At 42.3% G+C, this 25574-nt stretch overlaps 1 protein-coding gene across 1 annotated transcript in view; it reads right to left on the bottom strand.

Annotated features, from left to right (window-relative positions):
- The window catches only part of PELI2 (pellino E3 ubiquitin protein ligase family member 2), a 194595-nt gene extending 186775 nt beyond the window's left edge, over positions 1-7820 (bottom strand). Inside the window, exon 1 of the mRNA XM_055538140.1 lies at positions 7443-7820. Within this exon, the coding sequence (XP_055394115.1) occupies positions 7443-7519 (77 nt within the window). The 5' untranslated portion in view covers positions 7520-7820. The remainder of the gene's footprint in view (positions 1-7442) is intronic.
- Positions 7821-25574: the final 17754 nt, after the last annotated feature.

The following is a 25574-nucleotide window of genomic DNA, read 5'->3' as shown; positions in this document are numbered from 1 at the left end:
TCTTTCTCTCCCACTTGGGAGAACACAGCAGAATGCAAGTGGGTAAAGTCACATTATTACCGAGACATCTTGGAATCATTTGAAAGATCCACACTTTATTACATGTCATAAATTACTGGCCACATACCTCAAAACTGATCATCACATGTAAGGTGGCTGAGACAGTGGTTGAGAACAGCTGATTTAGACAAAGAGAAGAACTATGAAGCACTTTTTGCTCTCCTTATTTTTATTCTCCAGAAGATGAAGGTAACAGTAAGCTCAATAAGAACCATTAACAGAATCATTCTTACCTTCCATTTTCTTCTTATAAAATAGATTCTGCTCATTCTAGGAGAATCCCTTAGTTATATCAGATGATGTTAGAAATTCCCATTCAGTTATTTTACTCCTACCAACGAGCTCCATCAAGGGCTATTGTCTCCATTCCAAAGCCAATCCATGTCTCCATGTTGCTGATCCCTGCATGCTGCTGCTAAGTTGCTGGTAAGTAGCTTCAGTCGTATCCGATTCTGTGCGACCCCACAGACGGCAGCCCACCAGGCTCCCCCATCCCTGGGATTCTCCAGGCAAGAACACTGGAGTGGGTTGCCATTTCCTTCTCCAATGCATGAAAGTGAAAAAATAAAGTGAAGTCGCTCAGTCGTGTCTGACTCTTAGCGACCCCATGGACTGCAGCAACTGAGCGACTACCAGGCTCCTCTGTCCACTGGATTTTCCAGGCAAGAGTACTGGAGTGGGTTGCCATTGCCTTCTCCGATTCCTGCATAGCAGACACAAAGCCACTACCTCAACATGACAAGGGTGGTCTCCTTCAAATATGGCAACTAGCATGTTTTCGGTTTTTTGGTCTTTTCTGTATACATGTTTCATCCTTTTGCCAATTTTACTGATATGTTTTGGTAAAGCTGCTGGAGGGCTTCCCAGGTGACGCTAGTGGTAAAGAATCCAACTGCCAATGCAGGAGACTTAAGAGACGTGGGTTTGATCCCTAGGTCGGAAAGATTCCCTGGAAAGGGGCACGGCAACTCACTTCAGTATTCTTGCCTGGAGAATCGCATAGACAGAGGAGTCTGGCAGGATGCAGTCCATAGGGTCACACAGAATCAGACAGGACTGAAGCGACTTAGCATGCACACATGCAAAGTTACTAAAACCTGAAGCAAGCTGGTTTTGCTTTTGTTTTGTTTACCTAAAGCATCCCCAAATATGGATCACCTGATGAAATACAACTGAAAATGAAAAGTCCTAATGAAGGTTTCAGGCTTGGTGTGTTACAGAGAGAAACAAATAAATCTGAGAGACCCAGACAAGAAACCACACAGACAGCCACATACTCCAAACAAGGCTAAAGTTAGTAAGGGAAAATATAGCAACCCAAAGCCAGTCGCATCACAACCCTTTATAGCCTACAGAAGTAGACACTCCATCCACACAAACAGATCTGTGCTCATCAGATCACTCCAAACACTGAGAGATAGCAACGAGTTTGTTTTGTTTTGCTTTGTTTTTAAGTTCAAAGACCTTTCCGTCTATAAAGGATACTAGTGTTTGATGTTTGGGCCCAAATTAGAGAGGAAGACAAGAAAAGGAAAAGTGTTAGGATGTATTTTAAGGTTTCTTATTACTACCAAGGGGAGGGGCCAAGGCACAGTGCCAAGGTTAAGACAAAACTGGCATCTAGAAATTGGAGCTGCTTGTTTCAAAAAATAAAGACCATAAACTCGCCCAGCAACAGCCCTCTTTGTCTTACCTGATAAAATGCTGCACAATCCAAAGGGAAAACCACACGTACCCCCTGACCTTCAGCCTTTTGTAGATCTCGAGCAGTTTCAACTACAACATGTTATTTTTGAGTCATATCTGCAGAAATTCTTAACCTTTTTTTTGTGCAAAGGATCCTTCTGGCAGTCTTTAAAGTATACTGAGCCCTTTGCAGAAAAATAATTTTACACATATAAAATACAATACAAAGGCTTAAAAATGAAGTCAATCATACTTGGTTATCAAAGATAAGTTGTGATACAATAATGTATGCATTTCTGGATTAATGCATTAAATAGCAAATCCAGCAGCAGGTCTATTTGTTACCTATACACATAATGGAGTAAAATATTAAATCTCAGTTTGAATCCAGTAAAAGCAAAGATATATTTTCCCGCCATCCCAGTTCAAGGGCTCCCTGGATTCCATCTGTGAACTCTAGGTTAAAAACCTTTGGTTGAGAGATCCAATAAAAATACATTTTGTGAAGCATCAAATGAACAGAAAGCTTTGCAAAAGACATTATCCATTCAGCAGTGAGGTGAGGGGAACTACGAGTAAAGCAATATGTTTCCAAAAATCATGATGGGCCATTAGTCAGCGAGAGAGCTGCATGCTTCAAATTGAATCCAGAAAGAGATTCAGCTTCCCTCATGTAACTTACAAAAAGCCTGCAGCTTTGGGGAACTGATAGCACTGCTGGAATCTGCCCTGAAGTGGGGAACCTGTGACCTGGCAGTGCAGGGATCCAGCTCAACTATGAACTTGAACAAACCTCCTTCCTTCTGGGAGTCTCGCGTTCCTCATCGGTAAAATTAAAGTGCGAAGTATGTACCATGGCCTTTTAGGGCCCTTTCAGTTCTAAAATTTCATCATCAGATTATCTCTTCCTTGTGCTGGTTATTTTAGCCTACTGAGCTTAATTTTGAAACATCACTGCCCTCCTAAAACCTGGAACAGAAAGTTTTATCAGATTTTGAACACCCTCATGTACAATCTAACACCAATGTGTCAGATATATGTATACCATTACAACTTTTAAAAATGGCTATTTTGCACATACCAACTTCCAAAAAAGTAATCACAGCATCAATCTTTTCCACTATTAAACCACAGTTCCCATTCAAATTCTAGCACCACCAGTTCAGTCGCTCAGTCGTGTCTGACTCTTTGCGACCCCATGAATCGCGGCATGCCAGGCCTCCCTGTCCATCACCAACTCCCGGAGTTCACTCAGACTCACGTCCATCGAATCAGTGATGCCATCTAGCCATCTCACCCTCTGTCGTCCCCTTCTCCTCCTGCCCCCAATCCCTCCCAGCATCAGAGTCTTTTCCAATGAGTCAACTCTTCGCATGAGGTGGCCAAAGTATTGGAGTTTCAGCTTTAGCATCAGTCCTTCCAATGAACACCCAGGACTGATCTCCTTTAGAATGGACTGGTTGGATCTCCTTGCAGTCCAAGGGACTCTCAAGAGTCTTCTCCAACACCACAGTTCAAAAGCATCAATTCTTCGGCGCTCAGCTTTCTTCACAGTCCAACTCTCGCATCCATACATGACCACTGGAAAAACCATAGCCTTGACTAGATGGACCTTTGTTGGCAAAGTAATGTCTCTGCTTTTCAACATGCTGTCTAGGTTGGTCATAACTTTCCTTCCAAGGAGTAAGCGTCTTTTAATTTCATGGCTGCAATCACAATCTGCCGTGATTTTGGAGCCCCCAAAAATGAAGTCTGATGCTGTTTCCACTGTTTCCCCCTCTATTTCCCATGAAGTGATGGGACCAGATGCCATGCTCTTAGTTTTCTGAATGTTGAGCTTTAAGCCAACTTTTTCACTCTCCTCTTTCACTTTCCTCAAGAGGCTTTTTAGTTCCTCTTCACTTTCTGCCATAAGGGTGGTGTCATCTGCATATCTGAGGTTATTGATATTTCTCCCCCAAAGGAATACACAAAATCAATGCATGCTGAATTACTGAGATTATGTTAACTATGTTTTCCACATTTGAGCCACTGACCAACATTACAGGGTACAAACCAGAAAGGTTCTTGACAACTACCCAATCCAACCATATTTCATTATTGCTAAAGAAACAGGAAGAAAGTGAGGGTTGGGTGCATGTACTCGGTCATGTCCGATTCTTTGTGACCCCATGGACTGTAGCCCACCAGGCTCCTCTGTCCGTGGAACTTTCCAAGTAAGAATACTGGAGCAGGTTTCCTACTCCAGGGGATCTTCCTGACGCAAACAGCCTCTGCAGCATCTCCTGCATTGGCAGGAGGATTCTTTACCACTGGGCCAACTGGAAAGCCAGAGAGTGAAGGACTAAGCCACTACCACAAAGCCAGTGGGCAAGAAAGGAGAAATTCAGTCCAGGTCTCCTGAATGCTGGTTCATACTCTTACCAACAAACTACATCGAACTACCTCTCAAATCCTGACACACTTCCCCAAGTTTTACATTTTAGCCAGGTTTAAAATGAACAGCAAAAAAGACCTGACAGGTAGATAACTATTTCTCTACCTTTCATTACGTAATGGACACAGCAAAAAGTTGTGGCTCTGATGCATTCACTGGCTGGAATCATGAAAAAATTTAAATCTACCAAGCTGCTAAGAAAATGATGACCCTACAAAAATCCTAACTGGGATTCTCTTAACATTGTGTAACACATGAAAAGACGCAAAAGTATTTGCATATGAATATAGACATATACGTATATAGCTCCTCAATCTGCACTCCAGGATTTCTTAGCAACATTTTACTACAAAATTTAGAAGAGAAAAAAAAGAGCAATCACACAACAGTTTTTTTTTAATGAAAAATGCACTGTATTTTATAAGCAAAAAGCTTTTTATGAATACTAATATGGGGCATTTTTAGATTTCAAGATTAATTTCATCAATAAAAAAATCTACTAGAAATTCTGACATTACGTTATAGATGATCAGATATGCAACACTGATAATAATTTTTATTTGATCATCACTGGTGATTTAAGAGGGAGGGCACTACCTCAAGTCCTAAGGGTAGGATAAAGATTAATATGGGCTGCCTTAGAGTCTACCTACCTTTTCACTATTTCCCCACATTCTTCAGTGTATTCAATATTGTTAGAGAGTCAGAGAACTACTCAAAAATAGAAAATGGCCCCAATTCTTCTCAAGTATTGAAAAACCAAACTTAGCATCTTCTCAGAGCCTGGTCTCAACTCACCTTTCACCTCCTCAAAGAAACCTTCCCTGCCTTCCCAGCTAAAGAAGGCAAGACCTACCTATTGCAGATGTCTCCTAAGCTAACCCATTTCTGTTGAGAACTTGGCAGCACCCGAAACTGCCATTTATTATTCATTTGTTTACATGTTTTCTTCTGTTTATATCTGCCACTCCACACTACAGTGAAATAGCTCCCTGTGCACTTCTGGATCCTCCATGCCTGAACAGTGCTGGCACACAGTAGGTGCACACAAACTGCTGAGTGGCCTAAAATATTAATGTAAGTGCTAATTCCGTCATGGACTTCCCTTGTAGCTCAGTTTGTAAAGAATCTGCCTGCACTGCAGGAGACCCGGGTTTGATCCCTGGGTTGGGAAGATCCCCTGGAGAAGGAAATGGCAACCCACTCCAGTATTCTTGCCTGGAAAATCTCATGGACACAGGAGCCTGGTGGGCTGCAGTCCATGGGGTTGCAAACAGTCGGGCAGGACTGAGCAACTAACACTTAATTCCATAATACTAAGTGTCTCCTGGAAAAACATTTGTAAATAACAGAGCACATGCAACTGGCAACGTATTTACATAGCCTGCTTTAGTATAAACCTGATAGGAGGACAATTCAGGGTAAAAATCCTTTTCGGGGCTTTGGAATGTCCTGTACTTCCAGCTATGAACACAAACCCTCTCCAGACCCACTCACACCCTGCTTTCATGAAACATCTCAAGGACTCTTTCCTCAAAAGGAAATAATGAAATAAAGTCCTGGCCTAAGTTAATCTTTCGTGTCAGGTTCACAATGTTAAACATACTTTGAAGCCAGCCACACAAACAAAACCAAACTACACAAAATTAGGCTGGGCTGAGGTTACATAAGACAAAGCTAAACTCCAGCTTTTTGCCTGCCAGTCCTCTCTCCTTCCACTGAATCTTGATGTTTGTCTTTTAATGCAATTAGATGCAGGTGAGAAAAATGCTTATCTGAAACAGCTTCCAAATAGGTAAATGAGCTTTCCAATGATACTCCACCTAACAATGTAGCTACAAAGTACGCCAAACTGGACAACTTTGAGCTGGGCTGCGTCTGGAAGCTTCTCTTAAAAATTCGTGGCTTTAAAATTATCTTTAAGTCGGCACTTACTTCAAGGTATTCAGTTATCAAAACACATTTTTCAGAGTGCCCTGAGTTCTTCCATACCCATGACTCTTCACATGTGTGCTAAGCCTACCTTTCAGCACCCATAATGTTCAGAACACAAGTCTTTCAAGAGAGGAGGACAAAAGCGCGGGTTTCCGAGAGTGACAGATCGAAAGGAAAAAATAATCCTTTCCCTTTTCTCCTCCAAAGCTAAACCCAAGTTGCTCCTTCTCCCGAATTTACCGCACTTCCCCCACCCCATTCCGCTTCCCTTTCACTGCCCACTTTATCCTGCTTTAATCCCAGCGAAGCCTCTCTCTAGGCTTATTAAGTGTAAACAATAGAAATGTCACAAGGAAACTCAGGAAGTAGATGAAGTCTCTAATTGCTGCCGTTTAAAGATTGTAGATAATTACTATCTTCAGAATGTGGTTTTCACAAGCCGAGAGGCAGCAGAGGCAGGCGAGGCTGGCGAGCTCCCCGCCGCTGGGAGGACATCTGCGAGGCCGAATCCCAGGACCGAGGGACAGAGAGGATGCAGCCCTGCGCGCCCCGGAGTCCGGGCGGGCGCAGCGGCTTTCCTGCCCGCTCCACGACACTCCCGGCGGAGAGAGCCGAGGGCCGGCCCGGCCGCCCGGGTCGCAGACAGTTCATTGCCCTCCGGCTGCGGCTGCCGCGGCGGTCACCGTAACAATATGCAAGGCGCTGCCCGCGGACGCCCCTCGCTCGGATCCCACTGCCCGCAGCGCCGAGCCGCCGGTGCCGCGCCTGGAGTTCCGGGCCCGGGGCTCACAGTAAGCGGGAACAGAGGGACCCTGGGGGCCTCTCAGTTTCGCCAAGGTGGCGGGGTAGTCCTCGGACACCGCGAGGTGCCCACGACGGCTGTGCTTCAACCCTGGTCCCTATCCCCGACACCCGGCCCGGGGCACGCGGGGAAGTCGAGCCTCTGCCCCCGCAGTAATGCCAAGGACTTAGTCCCCGAACGCTACACCCCGCGGGGCTCCGAGGTCGCCCCAGTCCCCGCCACTGCCTTCGCCCCGGGCTGATCGCGCTCCGCCACTTCCCTTGCCACCGTCCTCGGCGCGGATAGCGCATCCCTGTGCCCGCCGCAGCGACTCGCGCGCGCGAATGGGGGCATCCCACCCACACTCCCGCCGTCCCAGACCTCCGAGACGCTCCTACCGGCCCAAGCGCCCTACCGATGGCCAGAGAACCCCCAAACCACCCCGATGGCCCTGCTCCGGGATGTGGGTGCGCGGCGGCCACCCAGCCCGGAGCGCTTGCTGCCCGCCCCCAAGCTCCCCTGATCGGGGATCCCCGGACTCACCCCAGTACCACCAGCTCCCCGTATTTCACGGGCTCCTTATTGGGGGCGCAGTGCTCCTCCTGGCCGGGGGAAAACATGGAGCCCTGCTCGGCCGCCGCCGCCGCCGCCGCCTCCGCCGCGATCCCCGCTGAGTCCGCGCCGCCGCTACAATCCCATCCCGAGAAAGGAGTGAGCGCGCCGGGGAAGGGCACGGCGGCGAAGGGGGCGCGGGGCGGCCAGTCCCGCGGCTGCTCCGTCGTGGCTGCGTGGCTGCCCTGCCGGGCTCTCTAGAGCTCCGCGCGCCGCGGCTGCCCCGAGCTGGACTCGGCAACAAATGGGACCGGGCAGCAGGGAGACCCACCGCGCGAAGCGCCGCCGCCGCCGCAGCCCCGCGGGAGGGAGGAAAGGAGAGAGCGAGCTAGCCGGGGAGGGGCGGGGGCAGCGGGAGGGGGAGGGGCGGGGGCCGGACCGCAGAGCCGCCCCTCCCGCGCGCGGGCAGGTGGGAGCCACCCCGCCCTCCGCGAGACGCCCGCAGCCCTCCGCCCACCCGGCGCCCCCTCCCCCGGCGCGTGGGGCCGCCCAGGTCCCCTCCCCGCCCCCTCGGGCCCAGCGGCGGCTCGCCCCCGTGTTATGTAAACATAGAGTAAAAGGGAAAGGAAGTTCTTAAAGGAGCAGCTCTATTTTTTTTTTTTTCCTCTCTCGCTTCCTTCCCCAAACTTAACAGCGCGGGCACCTCAGCCCTGGTCGCCGAGTTCTCCAGCGGTCGAAGTCTGCGCAGGATCCCCGGAAGCACGGCGGTTTAGGTTCCCAAGCCTAACTTAGTTTCCTCGGGTTAGCTAGCTGTAAATAAAGAACCTGCTGTTCGGATATGGGAGCATTTACTTTCCCGGTGTCACCGTGTTGCGGCACACATTCGGAGGTGTTCCACACGCGCACCTGGAGCCTCCTCTTCCAAAACCCAGTCCTTTAAAGCTTGAAGAAGTCTAGAAATTTGGAGGGCTTTGCCAATTGGCACTGGATTAGAGGGAGTTTTGAAGGCGCTTGGATCACCCCTCCAATTGTGCAGGATGTAGCAACCCGGTCTGTCGTCAGCAGACTTCCACGTGGTTCAAAAAAAAGTTGTGAGTGTGTGGGTTTTTTTTTAATCCATACTCTCTCCCCTTTCCCATACCTTCTCTTAATCCCCTAAGCAATTTAAAAGAAAATTATTTGAGTAAACTTTTTAGTGAATATAAAGTTTCCTTTATTATCATAATTTAGCCAACACATTATGTTTGCTTTTTTATGCGTTTCTAAATAGTTACTAGGCTTTGAAATATTTTAGAGTATAATAGATTTACTGACTACTGTTTCTCATCATGCAGTATTTTGTTTTACCACTTATTAAGCACTCATACTGGACACTGCATATTATTGTCAGTCACTGCCTCTCAAGATTGTTAAATATTTAAATACATATTGCAAACCCTATGTATAAACACTGACTGGTTGGTTATGACCCTAAGTAAAGGACTAGGGAAAAAAAATTTCATCACGGTTACGATAACCTTCCATTGCGCTGTTCAGTACCCTTTGTCTAACATTCTCTGATAGGTTATTGCAACAGTGACATGATCTGCAGGAAATTTTACTTCAGTTAGTGACTAATTTTTTTTTAATTGGGGCTTTAGAATTAAATTGTTTCAAAGTAACTAAAGCCACACCATTGGTAAGTAAAACACACAAAAAAATTTTAAACAACTTACTTCACCTAAGCATAAAAATTCTTCAACTGCACACAGCTATCCTGCATATTTTACATATCCTCTGTAACACGTGTGTGTGTATTACTAGTTTTAACCAACAATCCTTCACTAAAGGGTTGAATGCTTTCTCATCACTAGTGTCTTGGTGTGAATTTCTGTCTGAATTTATCTGCCTAATTAATGTAGTCTTCATCTATCTACTCTATGCTCCTACTTACCATATAGATGTGTGACTAGCAAAGATCTATCAGAATCATGCTGCGGTTATGAAGTCCCCGGTCATTATAGTACCTGGCTTTGTCATTCTAACTTCTCTAGGCTTGTTCTGTTGCTGCTACTGCTCTCTAGGCTACAATTACCCCCTCTCTCCTTCTCTCTTGGCATGCTGTGCTTTTGTGCGTTGCATTACACTGTTCTGGCTCCATTTCCTCCTTGCTGTGCTCTGCATCTGCTCTTAGGAAGATGGAAACAAACATTTATTAACCTCCTACTAAGCTTCAAACACTAGGCGGAGAGTTTCCCATAGGGTGCCCAGTCTTTGCAGGACCTCCATTCTACCTGTCTGCGAGAATGGAGAGTTTCCCATAGAGCATCTCTGACTTCCAGAAGGCCATCTCTCTCTTTTTGCTCTCCTTGCATTTCTTTGAGCTTGTTTAAGAGTTCTTCATCAGGTCTATCTTTATCAGAGTTACTTAAAGGAAATGTTGCTTTGAATCTAGTTTTTGTAGCAGTGGAAGCTTTTTATCCTAGGCAACTCAGGGCTGGCAAACCAGTTCGGGGAATCATACACTGGAAAACCTCAGGAATGCATACAGGGACCAGGAAAGGAAATCCAAATGAGCAAAAGGGCCGAGTGAGGACTGTGGCAAATTGGTGCCATCTCAGAGGGGCATCGGTCATTCTTCTCCAGTTACTTGTTGCCATGTGACAATAACAGCTTACTTATTAAAGTCACTAAATTTGACTTTCTTTTAAAAGTGCAAATCCTGTGTTTTACGCCAAATCTCCTAACTTTTAACTTTTGTAGGCAACTCATACAAGTTCTGTTGTTAGGTTTTAAATACAGCATAGACCCACCAAAACCATGTCTGTTTTCTAGATTGGGCCCAAGTATCCCAAATTTGCTTTTGTCTGGTTTAAAGAAAATATATAAGTGAAAGTTAAAAAAAAAAAAAAAAACAGAAAAACAAACAAAAAAAAAACACCTCTCAAGGGGAATCAGATGGCAAGGCTGCGAGGGGAACAGAGTGGTAGGGCATAAACTTGATTTTTTTCAGTGTCCGTGGCTTGTGTCTCCATAAAAACCAGTTTGCACCTTTCTCTGTCTATTCCTCATTACAGTTTTCTGTTCACAACTTAAACCAATTAGAGCGTTACCCTCACCATTCTCTGCTAACATTAGGAATCTGATTGTAGCATGAATTTTTCTCTTCCTGAATGTAATTGTTTTAGTTAGTAGCTCTAGGCTGGTGGGACAATCTGGCTGTGCCATCTGCCAATCCACTGAAAGCCAGGGTGGGCTTGACTGACCTGGCTGCCAGGGCAGACCCCCACCCCTCCCCTCCCTGCTTGCCATTCCATTTGTGTCTCTCCTAAACCACTCTCCTGAAGAGAATGACCCACCCACAGTGTCCCACAGGGGGCTGATTCTGCTTCTTGGGCTACCTAAGGCCATATGTTAACCTCAAAATAAAAAATGTTACGCTTCCTCTTACATTACCCCTGCCTCAGTTATACCTATCTCTTTTAAGTTAGAATGAAAGGTTTACTGAAGAAGTTTATGTTTGCCTTAACCATACCTTAAATAAAATCAATCCAATAACTTCCAGTATTTCTACAATAGTCTAATTTTTAGTCACTCTCCATTCTACCTTAGATGTTTATGTTTCCAAAGACTAAAGAGTAAGAAGATACATTCAAAAATATATTTTATGATAAACATCATTTTTTTTATGAAAACTTAGATCACATTTTTGTTTTTAAATTTTATTATTATTTTTTTTAATTTTATTTTATTTTTAAACTTTACATAACTGTATTAGTTTTGCCAAATATATACATTTTTTTTTTCCTGATTGGGAAAGTAACTTGAGCTCCTTGTCAGAAATTTAGAAAGCATTAAAAAGGGGATATGTTTATATCTTATTTTATTTAAACTATCCATAAGCTAATTACCCAGAAACAACCCTGGGTAACATTTTTATGTATTTCCTTCACCTTTTTTAAGTTTTTATGTGATGTGATAATACTGTGTCTCATCACCTCTCACACAGTTTACCCCTTTTTTTCTACTTATTACATTGTGAGCAGTTTTTTCTTGTCACTAAAACTTCATTTTTGTTGTTTTGTCCTGTGTATCAACATCTATTACCCTTCCCTCCTCTTATGAAACATTGGGAATATTTCTAACTTTTGGTCTTCTAAATAATAAACATATTTATATTAGTTATTACTGCAAGAGAACAGTTTCCTACAAGTAAAATTATTACATCAAAGAGCATGAACATTTTTAAGACCCTTTGATGCATATTTCCAAACCGTTTTTCAAAATGATTATGCCTGCCAAGTTATACTGCAGCCAGCAGTAAATGAGAGAGCCTGCCTCAGGGAACTCTCACTAGCATTTTAAACCCTCACTAATATGACAGGTGATCATTTTTATTTGCATGTCTTTGATTGCTAGTGTGAGGTACACTCACTTTTTTAAAAAATTGGGATCTACCGATTTTTTTATTTTATTTTTAAACTTTACAATATTGTATTAGTTTTGCCAAATATTGAAATGAATCCACCACAGGTATACATGTGTTCCCCATCCTGAACCCTCCTCCCTCCTCCCTCCCCATACCATCCCTCTGGGTCGTCCCAGTGCACCAGCCCCAAGCATCCAGTATCATGGGATCTACCAATTTTTTAATGAGATCCACCCTCAACAAAACTTTTAGAGTCCACAGGAGGCAGTGATCAAGACCATCCCCAAGAAAAAGAAATGCAAACAGGCAAAATGGCTGTCTGAGGAGGCCTTACAAATAGCTATGAAAAGAAAAGCGAAAGGTAAAGGAGAAAAGGAAAGATATACCCATTTGAATGCAGAGTTCCAAAGAATAGCAAGGAGAGATAGGAAAGCCTTCCTCAGTAATCAGTGCAAAGAAATAGAGGAAAACAATAGAATGGAAAAGACTAGAGATCTCCTTGAGAAAATTAGAGGTACCAAGGAAATTTTTGTGCAAAGATGGATACAATAAAGGACAGAAATGGTGTGGACCTAACAGAAGCAGAAGTTATTAAAAAGAGGTGGCAAGAATACACAGAAGAACTATACAAAAAAGATCTTCACAGCCCAGATAATCACCATGGTGTGATCACTCACCTAGAGCCAGACATCCTGGAATGTGAAGTCAAGTGGGCCTTAGGAAGCATCACTATGAACAAAGCTAATGGAGGTGATAGAATTCTAGCTGAGCTATTTTCAAATCCTAAAAGATGATGCTGTGAAAGTGCTGCACTCAATATGCCAGCAAATTTGGAAAACTCACCAGTGGCCACAGGACTAGAAAAGGTCCGTTTTCATTCCAATCCCAAAGAAAGGCAATGCCAAAGAATGCTCAAACTACCACACAATTGCACTCATCTCACACGCTAGTAAACTAATGCTCAAAATTCTTCAAGTCAGGCTTCAGTTGTACGTGAACCATGAACTTCCAGATGTTCAAGCTGGATTTAGAAAAGGCAGAGGAAACAGAGATCAAACAGAGATCCAAACATCCGTTGGATCATCAAAAAAGCACGAGAGTTCCAGAAAAACATCTATTTCTGCTTTATTGACTATGCCAAAGCCCTTGACTATGTGGATCACAACAAACTGTGGAAAATTCTGAAAGAGATGGGAATACCAGACCACCTGACCTGCCTCCTGAGAAATCTGTATGCAGGTCAAGAAGCAACAGTTAGAACTGGACATGGAACCACAGACTGGTTCCAAATTGGAAAAGGAGTATGTCAAGGCTGTATATTGTCATCTGGCTTATTTAACTTATATGCCAAATACATCACTAGAAATGCTAGACTGGATGAAGCATAAGCTGGAATAAAAATTGCTGGGAGAAATATCAATAAGCTCAGGTATGCAGATGATACCACACTTATGGCAGAAAGTGAAGAAGAACTAAAGAGCTTCTTAATGAAAGTGAAAGAGGAGAGTAAGAAAGTTGGCTTAAAACTCAAGATTCAGAAAACTAAGATCATGGCATCTAGTCCCATCACTTCATGGCAAATAGATGGGGAAACAATGGAAACAGTGACAGACTTTATTTTGGGGGGCTTCAAAATCACTGCAGACAGTGACTGCAGCCATGAAATTAAGACATTTGCTCCTTGGGAAAAAGTTATGACCAACCTAGACAGCATATTAAAAAGCAGAGACATAACTTTACCAATAAAGGTCTGTCTAGTCAAAGCTATGGATTTTCCAGTAGTCATGTATGGAAGTTAAGAGTTGGACTATAAAGAAAGCTGAGCACCAAATAATTGATGCTTTTGAATGGTGGTGTTGGAGAAGACTCTTGAGAGTCCCTTGGACAGCAAGGAGATCCAATCAGTCCATCCTAAAGGAAATCAGTCCTGAATATTCATTGGAAGGACTGATGCTGAAGTTGAAACTCCAATACTTTGGCCACCTGATGCAAAGAGCTGACTCCTTAGAAAAGATCCTGATGCTGGGAAAGATTGAAGGTGGGAGAAGAAGGGGACAACAGAAGATGAGATGGTTGGATGGCATCACTGACTCAATGGACATGAGTTTGAGTAAACTCCGAGAGTTGGTGATGGACAGGGAGGCCTTGTGTGCTGCAGTCCATGGGGTCACCAACTGTTAGACACAACTGAGGGATTAAACTGAACTGAACTGATAGTACTGTTAAGTATAAGCACAATACTGTACAATAGATATCTAGAGCTTTTTTACCTGGCCTGACTGAAACTTCATACCCATTGAACAGCAACTCCCATTTCTCCCTCCCTGCCTCTCCTAGAAATTGCACTTTTTACTTGCATAAGTTTAACAACTTTAGATATATGTTTAATCATTCAGTATTTATCCTTCTGTGACTGGCTTATTTTTTAGCAAATTGTCCTCAGGTTTCATATGTGACATATGACAGTATTCCTTTTTTATGGCTGAATAATATTCCATTGTATGTATATATAACTTTTTTTTTTAATCAAGTCATTCATTAGTGGATATTTAGGTTCTTTAACCTCTTGCTTATTGTGAATAAGGCTGCAATGAACATGAGAATGCAACTGTCTTTGAGATCCTGATTCTAACTATTTGAATAAATATCCAGAAGTAGGATTGCTGGACTGTATGGTAGTTCTATTTTTAATTTTTTGAGGACGTGCCATTCTGCTTTACTAACACCATTTCACATCAACAGGACACAAGGGTTCCAGTGTCTCTACATCCTTGTCAGCATTTGCTATTTTCTGGTTTTTTGATAATGAACATCTTAACAAGTGTGAAGTGATATCACATTGTAATTTTGATTTACATTTCCCTGATGAAAATGATGATCAATATCTTTTCAGATATCTGTTGTATTTGCTTATCTTCTTTGGAAGCAAGGAGGCTGGTGTGCTCCCCGTGCTGGGAGGACATCTGCAAGGCCAAGGAGGACATCTGCATTGTCTGTTCATTACCTCTGCCCATTTTGAAACTGGGTTATTTAGTGTTTTTGCTATTGAGTTATAAGAGTCTTCTATATGTTTTGAATATTAACCCTTTATCAGATATATGGTTTGCAAATATTTTCTCCCTTTCTGTAGCCTGCCTGTTTCCTTTGCTGTGCTGTGCCTACTTTTACTTAATGTAGTTCCACTTGTCTACTTTTGCTTTTGTTGCTGATGCTTTTTGGCATCATATCCAAGAAATCATTTCCAAAATTGATATCACAAAGATTTCCTTCTTAGCTTTCTTCCAAGAGTTTACAGTTTCATGTTTTCTGCTTAAGTCTTTAATCCATTGTGAGTTGATGTTTGTGTATGGTGTAGGGTAAGGGTCCAATTTCGTTCTTTTGCATGTGGCTATCCAGTTTTCCCCACACCATGTACTGAAGAAACCCTCCTTTCCCATTGTGTATTCTTAGAAATGTTTCAGTTTTTCATTGAGTATGATGTTAGCTTTGGGATTTTTGTATAAGGCCATTATTATTTTGAGATGATTTCCTTTTATTCCTAGTTTGTTAAGTCTTTTTTTTTTTTTTTTTTTTTGGTCAAGAAAGGGTACTGGGTTTTATCTATTGCTTCTTCTGCATCTGTTGAGATCATCATGAGATTTTTATCCTTTGTTCTTTTAATATGCTGTCTTACATTGGTTGGTTTTCATATGTTGAACCATCCTTGCATCACAGGGATAAATTCCACTTGTTCATGGAATATGAGACTTTTTATGTGCTACTGGATTCAGTTTTCTAGTATTTTGTTGAGGACTTTTTCATCCATATTCATCAGTAACAATGACTTGTAATCTTTTCTTTTCTTGCAATATCTTCTGGCTGTGAAATCAGGGTGATATTAAACTCATCTTCTTCAATTCTGTGGAAGAGTTTGAAAAGGATTGGTATTAATTCTTCTTTAAATGTTGAGTAGAATTCACCAGTGAAGACATCTGATCCTGGAATTTTCTTAGTTGGGAGGTTAATTACTGATTCAATCTCCTTCCTAAGTAATTGGCCTTTTCAGATTTTCTATTTTCCCATGATTCAATCTTGGCATTTATATGTTTCTAGGGATTTATCCATTTCTTTTAGGTTATCCAATTTGTTGGTATACAATTATTCATGGTACTCTCGTAATCTTTTTATTTCTGTGAAAATGGTAATAAGGTCCTTTTTCATTTCTGATTTTTTTATTTGAGTCTTTCTCTTTTTTCTTAGTCTTGTTAAAGACTTGTTGATTTTGCCAATCTTTTCAAAAAGCCAACTCTTAGTTTCATTGATTATTTTTCCTGTTTTTCTATTTTCTATTTTGTTTCTTTTCTAATGTTTATTGCTTTCCCTCTGCTAACTTCAGGCTTATATTCTTCTTTATCTAATTACTTGCTATATAGCAATAGGTTTCATATTTGAGATCCTACTTCATTTTTAATATAGGCATTTATCACTATAAAGTTGCCCCTTAGTACTGCTTTTGCTGCATCCCATAAGTTTTGGTATTTGTATTTTTTTTAATAAATGTGTTCATTTACTTTTGGCTACACTGGGTCTTTGTTGCTGCACACAGGCTTTCTCTAGGTGTGGCGAGCAGGGGCTACTCTTCATTGTGGTACACAGGCTTCTCACTGCAGTGGCTTCTCTCGTTGCAGAACATGAGCTCTAGGCGTGTGTGCTCAGTAATCGTGGCACACAGGCTTAGCTGTCCCTTGACATGTGGGATCCTCCCTGACCAGGAATTGAACCTGTGTCTCCTGCATTGGCTGGTAGATTCTTTCTTTTTTTCATAAATACTTTAAAAACTTTATTAAGAAATGAGTTTGAGAAAATGTTTGAAGATTGCTACACTGCAAATTGTAAAACAAAACTGAGAAAAATGTTAAAATGCAGATCAAGGAAGAAGCAGATGACAAACCTGGATTAGAACATTGAGTATCATAAAGATGTCAATTTTCCCCAATTAATTTATTTTACTTGGAGGCTAATTACTTTATACTATTGTAGTGGTTTTTGCCATACACAGACATGAATCAGCCATGGGTATACATGTGTCCCCACCCTGAACCCCCTCCCACCTCCCTCCCCATCCCATCCCTCAGGGTCATCCCAGTGCACCGGCCCTGGGCACCGTGTCTCACACATCGAAGCTGGACTGGTGATCTATTTCACATATGGTAATATACATGTTACAATGGCAGGTAGATTCTTAACCACTGGACCACCAGGAAGGTCCCAGTATTTGTATTTTTGTTTTCATTTGTCTCAAGATATTTTCTAATTTCCTTTTTGATTTCTTCTTTGTTCCTTGGATGTTCAAGAGTGTGTTGTTTAATTTCCAAATATTTGTGAGCTTTCGAACTGTATTTGCTATTGATTTCTAGTTTTAGCCCATTGTGGTCAGAAAAGATACTAGATATAAATTCAATCACCTTTAATTTGTTAAGACATGTTTGGTGCTCTAATATGTAATCTATACTGGAGAATGTTCCATGTGCACTTGAGAAGAATCTATATTCTGTCGCTGTTGGGTGGTGGCATTCAGTCCTTTAACAGCCTTGTAGTTGGGTCCTGTTGAGCTTGTGATCAACAAAATCTTAGGTCTTTGTCAGATAAACTGCTTTTAAGCAGAATCCATCTCACCAGGACCTGTACACTTGAATTATTAAGTAAAATATTAAATATTTATTCCTGTTTTATTTCCAATTCGTTAGGTTTAGACAATCGACTGGGCTCTTTTCTTCTCATTCTTTTAAAGAGGCTTTAATTATTTCAAAAAGTAACAGATACAGATAGTAAATAATTCAAATAATAGAAAAGAGTAAAAAATGTTTTAATCTTACTTTTATCCAGCAGTTCTCCTCCCCAGTGGAAACCAGTTATCATTTTTGTGTGTATCTTCCCAGCACTATTCTCTGTGTGTGTTTGTATAATCTTTTAAAAATACACAGAAATGGCAGCACGCTATGTGTCCTATTATATACCTAGCTTATTTCACTTAACAAGGAGACCAGTAAAGTCCTCTTTCAGGAGGCTTTGAGCAGTTGACTGAATGGCAGAACAGAGTCACCTGTGCAAGATTTGAGGAAACAATATTCCATCCACAAACTGCAACAAGTGCAAAGCCCTAAGGTAGGACTGTGCTTGGCATATACGAGGAAGAGAAAGAACTTCATGTTGCCAGAGCTTACTGTGTGAGCTGGAGAGGGGTGTCCAATAAAGCTGGGGACTTCCATGGAGGTACAGTGGATAAGAATCCACTTGCCAAGGCAGGGGACATGGGTTCAATCTCTGGTCCTGGAGGATCCCACATGCCGTGGGACAACTAAGCTCATGAACTACACCTTCTGAGCCCTTGCACCTAGAGCCTGTATGCCACAAGAGAAGGCACCACAATGAGAAGTCCACACACCACAACTAGAGAATATCCCCTACTGTCTTCAACTAGAGAAAGCCTGCACACAGTAACAAAGACCCAGCGCAGCCAAAAATAAACAAATAGATAAATAAAGAAAAGAAAAGATAAACCTGGAGAGGTAGGTAGGAGCCAGATCATACAGGGCATTGGGGTAATGACTGCTTCTCTTTGACACTGGAAATCACTGGAGGGTTGAGCAGGATTGTTGAAACAATAAGTAATAAAATCTTGTAACAATTTTACCTACATAGACATCACGAGACCATAAAAATGCAAAATCAATATACACATTTTGGAAGATACAGATAATGACTTTGGAATAAAGAATTCAGTTTTATGTTCTTAGCCTAGGACCAGAGTTATTGCAAACAATGAAAGGCACTTGTAACAATGAGATTGTGCTGGAAAAAGGTCTCCCTGCCCTCATTCACCACTGAGACAGGGACTCCAGGAAACAGGTTGAACTGAGGCAGGAGAAAGTCATCCTCAAAGAGTAGAAAACAGGCTAGTTTACAAGACAGGGACCTCAGTTCTACATCACTTAATGTCTTTAGTTTGGGCTTCCCTAGTGGCTCATATGGGAAAAAAAAATCCACCTGCAATGCAGAAGACCTGGGTTTAATCCCTGGGTTGGGAAGATCCCTTGGAGAAGGGAATGACAACCCACTCCAGTGTTCTTCCCTGGAGAATCCCATGGACAGAGGAGCCTGGCAGGCTACAGTCCATGGGGTAGCAAAGAGTTGGACACTGATGAGAGACCAACACTTTCACTTTCTAGTTAGCCCATCTGTGAACTAGGAAAAATGATTTCCTGCCTATATAGCTCATAAGGTTTTTGAGAAAATCCAATGAGATAATGTAGATGACAGTAACTAATGTACCGCAAAGTATGAGAACACATTTAGCATTGTCAGTTTTAAATAAAACTGCAGGAAGAATATTGTGGGATGGGGGTATGGAAATATTAAATAACAATGAATCAATAAATATGTGTTGAAAGCTTCCTGCACTGGCTTTGTGCAGCTCTGTAAGTAAGTTAATTTGATAAATATTTACTTAGGATCTATTATGTTAAGGCACTGTGATAGATATAGCTGGGAGTCCCAAGAGCTCATACTTTGGAGGTAAAATCCTTATCTCAGATGAGAGACAGTGAGGGAGGGTGTGGGACTCCAGCTGGCAGAGTCTCCACAATCTGTAGCTTTCCTGCTGGTTGTGAAAATTTCCAGTTGCAGCAGCTAGAAAATTGGAATACATAAAGAAGTGAACCCAAATGAGAATGCTTTCCAAACTGTAAGGTGATATATAACAGCATGATTATGAGGGGGTGCTGAAAGATCAGCTGATATCAGGAAGTTCAATCTAACATTTTGAACTGATGTTTCATCCATCTCCAACTTGCTTATGAATGTCCATTTGAACATACATTATTCTGAATGCATTTGTTTTCTCCTTACCTTTTCAAAATCTTTTAATTTCAGTCATTACAATCACACATGTGCAGTGACTGGGTGTGTTTAGCAGCAAAATCAGCACATGAAGCAGAGTGACCTAGTCTCCATTATCACATGCCAGTTCACACAAAAAACTCCAAGGGCACGCTGATAGACAAGCTCAGCACAGATGGAGCTGACTCCCACAGTCAACCACTGAAGTGGGAATGGGCACCTGATAACAAATAGAAGTTATCACTGCTCCACTAAGCTAAATAATAAGGCAAAGCATTTTCCATTCCTTTTGCAAGACTTTAAAACATGGTGGCAACTTAATCAGAGTAATGGGGGAATTAAACACTTTAAGATCCACAAAAATAAAGACTGTTAATTTGTAAAACATTCACCTGCCTGGTCGATTTAAGTTCCTGTTAACCTTTCTTGTTGCTTGTTCACTGGTCAATTATATGAGGGGTCTTTCCCCTCTTTAGCTCAGTCCCTGTGTCATGATTGGCTAAAGTCAATATGACAGAAAGATGAACAGTTGATCAAACACAAGGAATGTAAAGAATCTTAACTGAACAAGCCAAATTAATTTCTTCTATGAAATTATAAACATTTTATTAAATGCTAAATGTTTTGTTATCTATATACTCTTCTGTGACCAGGACAACAGACGCTGAAAGCAAGAAACTTCTTAAAAAATCAAATCCCTTGCCATCTCCCTCCTCCTCTAGGCATTTTAAAAAATCATAATCTTTCTGGCATTTATCACAGACTTACCATATGTTTTATATGATACATCATATTCAACAGAGAAGTTTCTTACACTCTATAATCTTTTTATAATAAAATCATATGACTATTAAGTTCAAAGGACTATGGCCCTAAAGCATATTTTTTTAACTCACAATTAGAGATTTTATGAAACAACCTTTGAGAAGAATGATGTATCAGCTATCTTTTACTGTAAAACAAAATACCTCAAAATTCAGTGGCTTAAAACAAAAAACCACTCTTGGGCAGTTAAGGGTTAGGGTCATGAAGTTCAAGCATAGCTGCTATGGGAGCAAATTTTAGAGAAGACAACAGGTGGGCTGGGAAAACACCTCTAAATTGTCTACAACCATGATTCTGGTGGCCACAAAGCAGCAACTTTGAGTGTAAACAAAATGTTCAAGTGTAGAAGGAGTTATCTTTAAGACTATGTGTGGGATAAGGCAATGGCACCCCACTCCAGTACTCTTGCCTGGAAAATCCCATGGACGGAGGAGCCTGGTGGGCTGCAGTCCATGGGGTCGCTCAAGTTGGACACGACTGAGCGACTTCACTTTCACTTTTCACTTTCATGTACTGGAGAAGGAAATGGCAACCCACTCCAGTGTTCTTGCCTGGAGAATCTCCAGGACGGGGGAGCCTGGTGGGCTGCCATCTCTGGGGTCACACAGAGTCGGAAACGACTGAAGCAACTTAGCAGCAGCAGCAGTGGGATAAGAATGACTAAGTACAGCAGAGCCAAAGAAGATACATTAACTGAAGCGAGCAGGGAACAGTAAATAAATAAAAGGAGATAAGGAAGAGGTGAGATCCCTGAAAGATTTGAAATATAGGATGAATAATTTAAACCTGAAGAGGAGAAGTCCTACTGAAGATTTTGAGACAGCAGGTGATCAGGTCAAAAATGTCAGGAGGGAAACTGACTCTATTTTTCTGGGCTCCAAAGTCACTGCAGATGGTGACTGCAGCCATGAAATTAAAAGATGCTTGCTCCTTGGAAGGAAAGTTATGACTAACCTAGACAACATATTAAAAAGCAGAGACATTACTTTGCCAACAAAGGTCCGTCTAGTCAAGGCTATGGTTTTTCCAGTGGTCATGGACTATAAAGAAAGCTGAGCACAGAATAATTGATGCTTTTGAACTGTGGTGTGGAGAAGACTCTTGAGAGTCCCTTGGACTGCAAGGAGATCCAACCAGTCCATCGTAAAGGAGATCAGTCCTGGGTGTTCATTGGAGGAACTGATGTTGAAGCTGAAACTCCAATACTTTGGCCACCTGATGAAAAGAGCTGACTCCTTAGAAAAGACCCTGATCCTGGGAAAGATTGAGGGCAGGAGGAGAAGGGGACGACAGAGGATGAGATGGTTGAATGGCATCACCAACTTGATGGACATGAGTTTGGGTGGACTCCGGGAATTGGTGATGGAAGGGAGGCCTAGTGTGCTGCGGTTCATGGGGTCACAAAGAGTCGGACATGACTGAGCGACTGAACTGAACTGAACTGAAACTGAAACTGACATTCAATCATGCAAAGAAAGTGAATAGAAAGTGAACATCCGCTATGTGCCAGCCTCTGTGCTAAGCCCTGGGATTGTTTTAATGATGTGGTTCTAGAGAGTCTGAAGTGTACACACTGCTGGAGGGCTTCCTGTGCAGCTACTCCTGTGTGTTATTATAGAGAGAATGACAGTGAAGTCAAACTGCTCAGTCACAAAACAATTTTCTTTAAAGCAAATTAGAGAGGGAATCACCTTTAGAATAAAATTTCATTTTCATTCTTTAAAACTATTCTTTAGTTTTCTTCATCTATAATTGAGGTTAAAGTATGGATACCCTTATATCTCCTTTTCAGAGGCATGAGAAATGCAAAGTTTGGTTTTATGTTAGTGTTAAAGAACCAGTGTCAAACAGGAACTTTGGTTTGATCATATGGCTTTCAGTAAGTCTCTCTCTATGGCTTAATAATGTTGACTGAATGTTTACTATGTGCCAGGCACTGTTGTTGGAGAAGGAAATGGCAACCCACTCCAGTGTTCTTGCCTGGAGAATCCCAGGGACGGGGGAGCCTGGTGGGCTGCCGTCTATGGGGTCGCACAGAGTCGGACACGACTGAAGTGACTCAGCAGCAGCAGCAGCAGGCACTGTTGTATAGGCTTTACACAAGTAAGCATTTAATCTTCATGATGACCAAATGAGATAGATACTATGATTATCATCCCCACTACATAGATGAAGAAATTGACATAAAGAGAATTTAAGTCCTCTGACCAAGGTTAAACAGGTAGTAAGCCTGCAATGTGGGAGACCTGGGTTCAATTCCTGGGTTGGGAAGACCCCCTGGAGAAAGGAAAAGTACCCACTCCAGTATTCTGGCCTGGAGAATTCCATGGAATATATAGTCCATGGGGTCGCAAAGAGTTGGACATGACCGAGCAACTTCTAAAAAAAAAAAAAAAAGGAATGGAACTGGACTTTAGATCCAAAATAAATATCTGGGTCCAGAGTCCATATACATGCTATGGTGTCTCTTAATCTTTCACATTTTTAAATTAAAAAATTTTAATTTACACCTATTGGCAATTTTGGCTGAATGTCCTTTAACACATCTATTCACAATAGCAGTTTTTGTCATATATACACATCCAGCATGTAAGACCATTTAACTAACCAGACGTACTTCCTTGTCCCACCGTGACTAAAACCACAGGACCAGAGATGCCTATTCACGACATGCTGTGTGGAGGAACCATCACCTGTCCTGGCCAAAGGTCTTGGGGCCATCTGAGGCACTTCGAATGCTCCCTGAGTCATCTCTCTCCTAGGAGATGCCAGTGATTAAAACCTCATTCTTCCTTACAGCTGTACTGCCTCAGCACCATACACAGGCACACATGTCACTCAGGGTCTCCTCATTTTTAAAGAGGGACTGGCACATTTACCTTAACTTGATCACTTCTGCTCAAGCTGCCAGAGTGACTACCGCACGCAAGGTGACAGAGTACAGTGCGGCTTGCTTCAACTCCAGTGCCCATCTGACGCCCCACACCGAGGACAGGCATTCATGGCTCTGCCCAGGAACCACCCTGCTTGTTCAGGGACCGGAAAGGCATCCCGTCCATCCCCCAGTCTACACTCAAAAGACCCTGGGCTGGAAGGGCCCAGACAGCTCTGAGCAACACAAGTGTGTCATCTCTGTCTTGTGGATGGGTCACCCGTCCCTAAGTACTAAGTCACCTGCTGAGTTTGCCTACATCAACCTGTGATGGGGAGGGGGAGGTCCAAACTCGCTGCTCTGGGAAAGCAGGCCAACCTGCAAAGGCTTTGCTGCCAACCCCAAATTTTCTCAAATTTCATTATTAAAAGGATCGATGTCAGTATCATGAACATCATTATCAAGTTTCATTGTCTAAGGTAAGTTGGCAGTCCTTGGCCATTTTATATGAACCCAGGATAAGATAGTGTTGACATGAGATCTTTGAATTACAAGAAACAGAAAGCCACTCATGATACTTTAGGGAAGGGAGGTTTTTCTGCAAGTCTCCGCATGGATTAAAAATTGCAGTGGGAATGTACACAGTGCTGTATTTAAAATGAATAACCACAAAGGGCCTACTATATAGCACAGGGAACTCTGCTCAATGTTATGTGGAAGCCTGGATGGGAGAGGATTGAGGGGAGAATGGATACATGTATACATATGGCTGAGTCCCTTCACTGTTCACCGGAAACTATTACAACACTGTTAACTGAACATACCCCAATACAAAATTAAAGTATTTTTTTAAAATGGCAGTAGGGCAGGTCTAGGGTCCAGGGGCTCTCCATCCCCCAGAAGATGCCTGATATGTTGCTGTTCTCCTCTTTCTCTATCTCTAGGTGGTTTTTCTTAGCTGAGTCATATTTTCTTCCCTCTGACTTTTGCAGAGCATGTTGGAAATGAAGTCTCTCTATGTTATAATGATTCAACCTCTGCTCCTAATACTTCCTGAATTCCTTCACTTGGCATGTTTTAGTCCACATTCCTAAGAGAAGGAATACAATTAGCTCAACATGTGTTTTGAATATTGGCTCTTCAGTCACGGATCAGTTTCAGGCTGGGTCTTTTCCCCTGGTCCACTCAGTTGTGATGATGAGGACGAATCATATGGTAGGAAAAAGAGCCAATGGCTCTTTCTTTCTCTCCTTCAAGTAGATGTTGCTTCACCAGAAGCTATTGTGGGCTGGCAACTACTTTAAATATGTCTAGTGTAGATGGGCTGTACTGAGTACTTAGTTGCTCAACTGCATCCAACGCTTTGTGACCCCATGGGCTGTAGCCCACCAGGCTCCTCTGTCCATGGGGATTCTCCAGGCAAAAATACAGGACCGGGTTGCCATGCCCTCCTCCAGGGGATCTTCTCGTCCCAGGATCAAACCCAAGTCTCCTGCATTGCAGGTGGATTCTTTAGTGTTTGAGCCACCAGGGAAGCCAAAGAATACTGGAGTGGGTAGCCTATCCCTTCTCCAGGGGATCTTCCAGACCCACGGACTGAACCCAGGTCTCCCTCATTGCAGGCAGATTCTTTACCAGCTGAGCCACAAGGGAAACCCAAGAATACTGGAGTGGGTAGCTTATCTCTTCACCAGCAGATTTTCCTGACCCAGGAATCGAACCAGGGTCTCCTGCATTGCAGGTAGATTTTTTACCAGCTGAGCTACCAGGGAAGGCCATAGATGGGCTATCTGGGGCTGAATTGAAGCAAGCTCTTGGTAAGAGGCTATTAACATTATACATTTTTTACAAATAAAATAACACCATTTAAGGATTTTTTTAATTGTTCAAATTTATAGTCATTTTTAGACAATCTTATTTTAATCTTTAAGACATAAGATTATCCACAACTTCAAAAGTTAATTCTTCAATAAAATCATGTGTTATTTTTGAAAAAAGCAGATTTTTAAATGAGTAAATTATCAAAGAAAGGTTCAAGACTGCTTATGATCTCTTTCATCTTCTTAAGCTTCAAAAAGTATCCTTAGCTTTTTCAATCTTTTCCCTGGAGTTTGATTTCCACTATCTTTAACTTCATTTT

This window comes from Bubalus kerabau, chromosome 10, assembly GCF_029407905.1.
Source record: "Bubalus kerabau isolate K-KA32 ecotype Philippines breed swamp buffalo chromosome 10, PCC_UOA_SB_1v2, whole genome shotgun sequence".
Taxonomy (NCBI): Eukaryota; Metazoa; Chordata; class Mammalia; order Artiodactyla; family Bovidae; genus Bubalus; species Bubalus kerabau.
The sequence above is the reverse complement of the archived record's forward strand: the minus strand, read 5'-3'. Positions and strand labels throughout refer to the sequence as shown.